The sequence below is a fragment of the Limulus polyphemus genome, unplaced genomic scaffold (genome assembly GCF_000517525.1).
Source record: "Limulus polyphemus unplaced genomic scaffold, Limulus_polyphemus-2.1.2 Scaffold189, whole genome shotgun sequence".
In the NCBI taxonomy this organism is placed as follows: domain Eukaryota; kingdom Metazoa; phylum Arthropoda; class Merostomata; order Xiphosura; family Limulidae; genus Limulus; species Limulus polyphemus.
Window position 1 is genome coordinate 11,732 of NW_013665799.1, and position 11,478 is coordinate 23,209.

The window sequence follows — 11,478 nt, forward strand, 5'->3', positions numbered from 1 at the left end:
AAATTATGTATTTTCTTTTGAGAGGATATTTTCATGTCAATGTTACTTTTCAAATAAACTCTATTTACAGATTTAGTAGTTTTGCAATCTGTGGTTGCAAGGGTGAAGCTTATCAATGTTTTACCACTTTGTAACAATTAAATTTTTTTTTACAACTCATTCAATCAATTGTATTTATTCCTGTTATATTCTGCCAATTAGAATTATTTGTAATGAAATTGTGCTATTCCATTCAACCTGAATGTTTTTCAATCAATTTCATACTACTTCCATGTTAATCTTTCAAAAATTGACAAAACCATCATTCTATAAAATATTATTATGTACATTAGTCAAGTACTTTTAAAATCATTTGTGCACAAAAATTAGTGGCTGGCTATAAAGTTTGAGGAGAATACAACACAACCTCATCTGTTAAAGGAAGACATGAAAGGTCATACTAGTTTTGTATACGATAAAAAAAATAACTATACGTAGAATGAGAATCACCAGAAAAACTGCAGGTGTTATTTATGTACTTTATACTTGTGCTAGAACATGTAGTGTTGATTTCTAGTCTCAAGGACTGTGTACACTCTAACTAGTCCTAAAGACACTGCAACTTTGATGAATACATTGGATAGGCCTTGTCAATTAAAAATTTATAGCAAGACTCTTAGTAAGGTAGGTACAGTTTACTTGTTATTTTTCAAGTTATATAATGCTTTTCTGAAAATACTAATGAATGAGAGATATAAAAAAATAATAACTTTCATCCCATACAAATAATTAATTACAGGATAATTACTTGTTTTAAAAGTAAAATTGGTCTCAATACTATTACCTGTAAGGGTTAAGCTTACTAAGCTGTCTTCTATGATTTTATTGTTGTTTTAAAAACTGAACAAAAAAGTTATGTCAATGAAAACATCCTTTCAGTTGCTTATCTCAGAGAACACAGTTGTTAAAAAAATTAAAGTAATTTTGACCCCTATCTAAATTATATATATATATATATATATATATTATATTATGTAAATTATACTATTTACAGTTGTTTTAGTCTCGAAGGTTTTGCTTTGAAATAGATTACCTTAAAATGTTATGGATTAAATAAAATAAACTTAATTATCTATTATGAGACTTTTATATATCTACGAGCTCTCTTTATGTGCGTGTCAATATATATAAAAACTTCAAACTGATGTAGTTACTTTGAATTTAAAGAAAGAATACTTCTTTACCCAAAACAATTTCTTCCCTTCATTTTCTGTGTAGTGAACATGAAAACACAGCAATGAACACAGACTGTGCTTACAAGGAATGAAGGATACATGTGCATATATTAAACTTGAGCATCAGAATAAATCATTATAAATGTGTTTCACATTATTCTAAGCTATTACATATACCATAAAAAAAAAGATACAATAGTTCCTACTGTAAACCTATACTTAAAATAGAAAATGATATATAAAATAAATATATAGTTCCTAATTATTTTTGTATATTTTTATTGATGTATATTTCCAATATCATTAAGAGGAAGAGACAAAACTGAGATGGTTTGTTTATGATCTATAAAGACTATTAAAGGCCACATTCTACGTACATGTAACTGGTCATATTTTATTAACCTGGAGGCAAAGTTTTCTGTGTGACTTTTGTGTAAATGTCTTTCTTAAGTAACAATAAATACTTTAAAAAATTATCCTGTGGTAATGTATTTCTAGTCTTTGATACCAAGAAAAAAATATGATATAGCAACAATTTCTACTTGGTAACCCCAAAACATGGGCTAAAGAAACAAAGTAAGTATGTCACAGTATATTAAGAAGAAATCATTCAGAAATCTCTATCACTTTACATGCTTGAATACAGATGTCTTTATAGAGTGTAAATATATTTTCTACTACTACTACTATCCACAGACTGAAAAAATTCTTTCAAGTGTCACATTACACTTTTTATTGGAATAACTTTAGAAAAATCAAAGTTCATCAAAAAAATATTACTTAAGTGTACTATAGTAATATAGAAGCCATATTCTGCTTCTTTAAACTTATATATATATACTGATAGAAATAGAAGGCAGTAGTACAGCTTTGTTTTATAAAACCATAAAGTTTAATATATTGTTAGCCATCTACAGGCAGTCCATAAATAAAGCCTCGAAAGTAATGATACTTTTATAAATTTTATATGTGATATAATTTTTACAAAAGACATGTGAGAAGTGGAATCTAAAATCAAATAGAGGTATATATATTTCAATACTACACTTGATAATAGGACCACCTAGCAAGTATGCATACTTTTATGATTATATTATAAATACTACTTTTAGAGTTTAATTTTTTAAAGAACTCTAAAGTTAATGAGAAATACTTAAATGTTAAGAAATCAATATTAATTTCTGATCAAAACAAGCAACCTACATATACCAAAACATACATATCTAGTACCAAGCACAACTAATTAAAGATGATTATCAAACTACATTACTAATGTTGATCAATCTAAGTCACTTATATTGAACAAACTATATTACTTATAATGATTAGAAATGCATTGGTGTCATCATTTGGGTACCCTAACTCTTAATGATATTTCCAGCCATAAAGTTAATGTGGTACTATGAGTGTGACTATGCTGCAATATTACTTATTAGTGATTAAGCAGTGGCACTGTAATTCAAATAAAGAGTTTACTTGGAAATATATTTATAAATGAGTGTAAAATTTGTAGAAACTTTTTGGTATTCATAATCAAACTGTAGGTAGGGAACTTGAAGAGATTAGGTAATAACACTGAATAGAAATGTTGAACTTTAATAGAATGGGGTCATAAATGAATGAAGAATACTGACAAAACCACAGAGAAAAGAAAGGTAAACAACATCAATAAAAAAACGTGCCCTTCCAAATTATTAAAAACAATTATGAAACTAAGGAATTAGTAACCATTTAAACACATAATTGATCATATTATCAAGTTAGAGACAGCAAAGGTAAACGACCAAATCACTTGTATTCTAAGTTTAATAAATAACAATATAAGACAATTCATAATGAATTTAATACATAATTTTCTCTGTCAATGGAGTTAATAACTGATATTTTCAATGCATGTTTCCATGAACTATAGGTAAGTCATGGATGTTTGAGTAACACCCAAACCATTTACACATTAAGATACTTTGAAAAATTTACATGCTGATACAAGTCAGTAGTTCAAAACTCACCTTGCATTCAACAACCAACATTAAAAATGCAAAGCAAAAATTACAATGGTGAAAAATGAATGTCAAAAAATTACTATGTGGTAAGCAAACTTTTATCAAATGTTGTTTTTTGTTTCATCTTTACTGAGTGTTGTTTCTTCTTTTCAAATAAAATTTTACAATACAGGCAAAACTGTAATAAGACAATGTTCATTTCTCTACCACACCTGCCATGTAAATTTCACATTCATATATGCTAACTCCCTATCAATACTAAAAGCATGAATTACAGACAACAATATGAAAATCATAATTATATTTCTTTTAGTTATAATGTCTCATTCTTCTGTAAGAAGGACATTAAACTCTTGAATAATCTGCAAATGTCAATGTATGTGAAGTGATGGCACACAAAAACATTCAAAGATCAATACTAGGATGAAACCACTAATTTAGCACTTAACTAACAGTATTAAAGACACTTTTAATATTTATACTTGGCATACTTAATCTGCAATATTTGGCAAAATATAAAAATAAAATTCATTTCTTATCATAATTTCCAGGACTATTTTCCAAACTACTATAAAGTTGATATATGTTCTAAGTAACAGCATGTGAGAATGAAAACCATATAAATTATAGCTATGCATATATCTTAATTTATTTAATATAAATGCATACTGTATACATGTTTTATCTACAATAGACATTACCTGTAATTATACTTTATTTCAAAATGACTAAATTTATCACTCCACCATGCTAGCCGTTTCAAGTAACTGTCACATATTTTACTTAAACATACCAGGAAAATACATAGGAAATATCATCATGGCCCTAACCTAAAATAAACCTTAAGAAATGATAAAAATACTTTCTAAAAATGCAACGGCTAATTACTAAACTATACATTTTATGGATAACATTTTCTTGAATATATATATGTTTTGTTAATATCTTTATTTCTAACAAATAGGAAAACTAATTCAAATACTACAATACAAAATTAACTCGTATATAATAGGTTCAATGATAGAAACTAACAGTATATAAAATAATGTAACGAAAAAACAATTTCTTCAAGAATACAACCTTTAAAATGAGAAAAAAAGCAGTGGACAAAGAGCCGAGAAATACATGAGAAGCTCTCTGCAAGTTACTATTCTTTTGTTTCACTTGTCCGGATGGAATTTTTGGAAGGAGCTAATACATGTAAGCAAAATTAAGTGCCACATAATTAGAATTGGAATGCCATTGAGATATCTACTCAGCATTGCAGAAGAGTTCTCTAAGTGTATTGTACTTTACAACTTGTATAAGACTTTTCAGATACTGTTCAAAAAGACGCTCAGAGAAAAAAGGAACAGCTGGAAGTAATCCTTCCATAAACCCGATATGCCCACCACGAGAAGTGATCACCATAGCTACATGACTGCTTTGTGCTGCTTCTTCATGTGGTAGAGCTACAAGAAAAACAGGTATCAAAATTAGCTTAAGTATCTTTAAAAGAAAAAATATATATATATATACATACATACATATATAAATAGGAAAAAAACATTTCAAACAGCGTCACTAGATGTGTACCTAAGGGAAGAAGTTAAATATGTTGAACATTTAATAACTCGAAACATATAGTACACCCATCATATTATTGTAAATACATTTTAAATTTAGGAAAATGTTCCAAAACATACATACCTCTGCTCCAACTTATAGCTAGAATCCCACATTGATAACATGGAAGGGCCAGTATGGGCATTATCCATACAGAAAGCGTCTGCATGGGTGTGTTAATAGAAGACTGGCACCCTAGTGGGGGAACTGCACTACATCCAGAACAGGCGTGCTCGTCACCCAGAGTTATTATCACTATAGACCAGCTCCAATCAGACAGCCGAGGTTCCACTACTCCAGGTTGGAATTAAGGGGTTATGGTCCCTATATCCCACATTGGTGGCTAGGGCAATTGGACTGCATATATATGAGTGGATCCTAACCCACAGCCATAAAGTGATGTGTTCCGAGCCACCTGAATCATGACGAGAAAGTAATCAACATTGAAGTGGACAAACCTTCTCCTCCACCTGAAGAAGTCTGAAAGGCAACACCCCAGGCTTGGAATGATGGGATCATGTATATCTTCCTCAACCAAAGGAAACTGAACTCATTCGGTCCAGAATTATGAATATTCATCCTTACTCCCCAACCGTGTGAAGAAGGTACATTTCACTTGCCCTCAGAACTGGGGAGGACTTGGAACAACTGTGCTCAACCAAGAATCTAGGATGGGACCACTCCACATTCAGAATTACGATGAGATAGTGGACCCTTTTCCATTAACAATGTACTCAACCGATAATAACTAAAGAGAAAGGCCATGCACACCCAACGAGATAGCCGAGTGTCAAATCTGAATCAGTATTGCGACTAGGCTCCCATGTAGGTCGGTGCCACTCCAACCAACATCTGGGAAAAAAACATCCAGGGACCCGAGTAGGAGGGTTCCCAACTTCACCCTCTTGTCCAAGAGTGGAGAAAGTCACTCTAACACTCTGGAGGAAAAGCCTATTTCCACCACCTAAGTGACTGGAAACCGGGTGTGGCAAGGACTCCCTAGCTCCTCTAGTAGAACCTGGGGGGGGGGGATGGGTAAAGTGCACTGGGGAGTCCTGAGGAACAGTGCAATAGGTGAAACAAACTGACCTTAATTTATTCAATCCAAAGATTGCCAGGGATGGGCATGATCCCCTTATGCTTTTAACTCATGATGGTCAATGAGTGGGGGTGCAGCATAGAATAGTAATACCACCTGGTCAGGTCCAAAGTGGTCTTATGGAACACCTCATTTCTACAGAGCCTGTTGCAATCTTCATAAAGTACATTGAATTAGCAGTTGCTAGTGTAGAATTGGTTTGATAAAAGCACACCTACCTGGGCAATACTCACCACAGAGTAGGATCCTGTGAAAACAAGATAAGGGACTCTTGAAGGTAGCAAAGAAAATACTCATCTTTCTGTATAATCTAGCAAAAAATGGTATAATCGAATGGTAGTCGATAAGGCTGCCTGAAACAAGGTGATTGTGGAAGATGCAAAAACCTCTGCCAAAGAGCCAGGTCAAAACACAAGTTATGGTTGGAACTTCTGATCAAAATGGGTTCCACATCCTCTCAATACACCATTACCGATATGCTTGTCATTTCCACTGATAAAAGTTCATTTTGGACTAAGTACAAAACTTTATAAATTAAACCCAGATGTACGAAAGACTACATAACCTCTATGCCTGAAGATTGAGCTTCTGGATAGCCAGGTGTACCATATCAGATCATGGCTACCTCTACTGAGAGAGAGAGCCTAAAACGAAGTGGAAGAGTTGGACAAACTGGAAGGAACCGAGAAGCAGAAATCAGGGTGAAGCAGCCAATCTGTGTCTCCATGTCACTACGAATAAGATCTCTGACAGTCTCAACTGAGGGATCTTAATGAACTGCATAAAACATATTCATTGGACCAAATACAAAGTACATGTAATAAAAAGAAAGCTTTCTGTTATAAAGCTTCAAAGATAAAGTTTTGATACATTTCAAATATTAATATAAAATTTAAAAATAAAACACATTTCTGGAATTTTTTCTGTATCTTCATAAGTAATTAATTCCTATAATTCATACAGAACTTTTTAAAATAAGAAATTAATCTAACACATTTATTTATACTTATTGAATTTTATGCAATAAAGAATGATGTGTCATATTTCAAGCAAGTCCACCTAAATAATTTCATTCTCTGTTATAAATATCATTAAGAATTCTACAAATGAAAGGAAATTCCTGATGGCATTTTCATTTAATAACTGGATTTTACATCAAGTTTACTGTACAATAATGTTGAGATCTAAAACTTTGTTGATGAATCCATCATCTAATAATAAAGACTACTCCTTAAAATATAAAATTTATTTTGCTTCTTACCTTTAAATGGAGCAAACATGTCATCTGCAGCATTCACACACAGTGTGGGAGTTTTTATTCTGTCTAGCCTTCCTCTAAGTGTTGCTCGAGTGTAATAATGGTCCACACCCTCAAATCCAAATATTTTAGTTGTAAACCTCTCATCAAATTCACGTATTGTGCGACTCTAGAAATAAAATAATTAAGCATTTACTTCATATACAAGGTAAGAACCTGAAAGTGGAAAAACATCTGTATAATTGGTGACTGCTTCTAGAACAAATGAATAAAGATTAATCTTTGTACAAATTTTAGGACAAAGTTATACATAATAAGATAACATTTTTGGGAATGATCATATTTTACCAGTGATGTGTATCTGTTATACCTGTATGTTTGTTCACTGTCAGTTTTAAATTTGTTTGAATATTTCCAGTAGGGTTTGTGGCAAGGGTAGAATATCTATTATGTTTCATATTGATAATCTAGTATTTCTGCTTGTATGTGTGAGAAAAGCTGTAGAAATAGCCGTATAAAATATAAATATATATTCAAAATTTTTTAAATAATTAAACAGTAAAATACTGAACAATTAATGAATAAAAAAATCACATGAAGTGACAATCTTTCTAATAGGTCATTTAAAAATAAAAGATTACATAACACATGAATATTTGTGTGTATCAGTAACTACATACATAACAAGATATGTAAAATACAAAAATCCCAAATGTCTTTTTATGAAGAAAATGTTTTCTAGAATTCATGAAATTACACCTTGGACTGAATATTTAGAAAATGGTAATTTTCTTACTCACAAACTTCAGAGAAATGGGAGAAGAAAATGATCACACACTGTTTTTACATGATCCATTCTGTGATGGAATAGTTTACAAACAGAATACAACTACAAAACAGATTATATACAGTCACACTGTGTTATTAAACATATCCATAACATCATGCAAGTGTAAAAAAATTAACTAAAAGTATTGAAACTTTAATACAAACACAACAATAAATGTTATTTTGTTTTACAATGTTGTTTTGTTTTTATGTTTGTAAATTAAGATATTACAAACATACAGTAATTATGGAAGTACACAGGAGTCGCAAACAATGGGTAATAACAAATAGATGAATTTAGTAATGGTATAAAACATTGCCACAGAAAATACCAGACAAAAGTGGGTAGGTTGTGCAATGCAAGCCATGGTTGCAAGTGTTCCATTGGCCTTTCTACTGTCAAGATATCAGTTCACCATATTTACTCTATGCTTGGGATCACTGTCATCCTGGAAAATCAGTCTACATCCAATGATTTTAGGTCCTAAGGTAATGAAGTGATGGATCAGAATCTACATATATTTGTCATCACTTGAGTTTATCTGTAAAGGATACACATCTCCAGCTTTGCTCATTTCCACTCAGCAGTGATTTTTGAGTAGCTACATATTTAATGAGACCACTCCGTGCTGGTCTGCATTTTACTGTTCTTGTGGTAGCATTTACATCTGTATTTACAGCAAGGTTGTTAACAAGATTTTCACTTCAATGTTATTTGTCTCATAAAGAACATACACTGACTCAATTAATCTCACTTTTGAAGAGTTTTGGTTTTCTACCTCAACCACTGCTATTACTAAAAATGTCAGTTTCATATACCCTGAAGTTTCACATACAACTTCTACTGAAATAAAGTCTTCACACAAGTGTTTGCATGGAGTATCACAGACCAGATAAATTTTCATTTCTAGACATTTTTCATGTAATATTTCAGTCCTGTGAGCTATGACTGGATTCACATTACTACTGGATATAGTATGACTGTTGTACTTTTATTGGCTTTACACTGGTGAAGCACCTTTTGATTGATTGGATAACAACTAATCACAGTGCAAGTTATTAATTAACAAGTGGCAGTACTCTGGTGTATTTCATTTTCACATGATTAGCATTCCCATAGTGTTTGCCTTTCATACCCATTTTCTCCAGTTTCTATATTTATTCACATACGTATGCAAGGGGGGTTTGGCTGAACCCCCTATATTTGTGATGTAAAAAACTATGTTGCTTATAGTATTTAACATTTTCTACACAGTCTATATTCTCCTGATGAAGCATTAGCATTTTTTTGGCTTGAAAGAGTCACATAGCTTATGTTGACACATTGTAATTAGAAGCCTGAAGTGGTATTGCTAATGTTAGGTTTGTAGGCTGGATTGTAGGTGTTTGTTACTTGTTGGCAATAAATTTCAACAATAAACAAAGAGCAACAGAGTCCACTTGTTATAAGATAATATTAAAACAAGTCAAACTTATATACAAATGTTTGTTACACTGTTGGTTATCACAGTTGTATCCAGAGCTTTAAGTAATTGTCTCTTTTTAGTCAAAGTCCACACAGCCTGGTTCAATTACTTTAGAACAAAATTGACAAGATGAATTATTCATCTCTGCTTTATTATTACAATAATTTCACTTTAAAAACTGCCACTATACATTCTTTATCACTGAACTCACAATCCTGCAGTCTAGATAAAAATATACATATTTATATCATGATAGAAGTCTAGAACATTCCACGCTATACTAAATATTCTGATGCAATAATACTCATTTAATATAATGAGAAAAATTCAGAAAGTTCTAGTAACATGATGCAACAATATAACAATTGCCAACTGAACGTACATGCTACACAACCTACGATTTCTAAGCAATTATGTACACAAACTTGCCATAAAAATAACTAAGTATGACATCCACGCTTTATAAACTATAATGCTCGCATTAAACTTAAACTGAAACAGTCACGTTTATGTAACAGCTACACGTGGATTTTAGCACAAGGTAGTATCATTGTGTCAAGGAAATAGAACTATAAAATAATTGCGGGATTGAGTAATAAGCATTTTTAGGTTTGTTTTTTCTTCATATAAGGAAGGAGCTGAGAATTGTACCAATCTTAAACAAATTTGAAAATTACCTGTATACCAGTAAGAGTTTGGCTCATGAGACTACAAAGTATAAAGTATATGAGCAGAAGTCGTGACATGATTAGTATTTGGTTATGTCATTGTGTGCAAGCTGGGAAAGTCAGGTTCTACTGAGAACTCTTCATCCTATAAGATAGACCTTTGACACTTCTTACTGGACATGAAACTGATTGCAGTGATACATGAATGTTTTTTGCCAGCAAAAGAAATTAGGACTAGCACACGATGACCAAGGCACAGTACTATGTAGCTTTCCTACTTTAGTAGCTAATATAGCCTTTGACATGCAATTAATAACTAGCTATCCATATGTCTTTTAAATTACAAAGTTTGTATTTAATCCATGAATACCTATACATGATATTTTAATCAGTCTATATATAAATAAGTACAACAACAATATTTACTATAGATTTTATGTATCATATAAACTATAATGTTATGTTTGAGCTATATACTGGTTTTCTATTTAAAATTGCTATACATTTTTGTTTTCAGACCCTGCTAATGACACAACCCAGTCACCATCACTGGTGCCAGCAATGTAGGTGAAGCTTGTGAGGTTGCCGCTATTAAGCTATATTCTTGTGGTGATGACAAAGATGGTATGCAAACTCGTTTACTTGAGCCTCAAACTGCTTAAAGCACTGACAACTCCATTCTTCCTGGACCATAATCATCATCATACTGCATTACAGCAATCATGGATTCATCAGATATTTGTCATGGTATTCCTGTTCTGAGTACTATCATGTACTGATCTGCATACTGATATCTTGGAGATGAGAAGGTTAGAAAAAATGACCTTTATACTCTAGATAATTATAAACTTTTTATTTTACCCAGAATATTGCCTTTGTGGCTTCATCAGGGTAAGTACAACTATGTACTGACCCTGATTAAGCCACAAAGATGAAACATTGGTTAAATTAAAAAGTTAAAGTGGCACCATTCAATGAAACTGAACAAGCTTGTATTGAAGCCGAGAAAGAAAACGAATGAGCTCATAATGAAGCTGAGAAGGAGAATGAATGAGCTCGTATTAAAGCCAAAAAATAAATTAGGCTGAAAGAAATGGAAATTAGACTTAACTGAGATCAACCAAGGCAAAATAACAACTTTGAACTTAATCAATATGTTAAAGTACCATCGTTCAATGAAAATGAAGTAGATAAATATTTCCAACATTTTGAGAACGTTGCCCAAACATGGAATAGAACCACCGAAAAATGATCATTATTATTACAAAGTGTTTTAACTAGGTAAGCACAAGAAGCTTATGCTGCTCTCTCTCTAGAAGACTATATAGAATTATGTA

The 11,478-nt window shown here is 31.8% G+C and overlaps 1 protein-coding gene across 1 annotated transcript in view; it reads right to left on the bottom strand.

Annotated features, from left to right (window-relative positions):
• Positions 1-1,042: 1,042 nt before the first annotated feature.
• The window catches only part of LOC106478206 (phospholipase ABHD3-like), a 47,508-nt gene continuing 37,072 nt past the window's right edge, over positions 1,043-11,478 (bottom strand). The window contains exons 7-8 of the mRNA XM_013938730.2: positions 7,183-7,348; positions 1,043-4,668 (exon numbers count right to left, since the gene is read on the bottom strand). Of these exons, the coding sequence (XP_013794184.1) occupies positions 4,469-4,668; positions 7,183-7,348 (366 nt within the window). The 3' untranslated portion in view covers positions 1,043-4,468. The remainder of the gene's footprint in view (positions 4,669-7,182; positions 7,349-11,478) is intronic.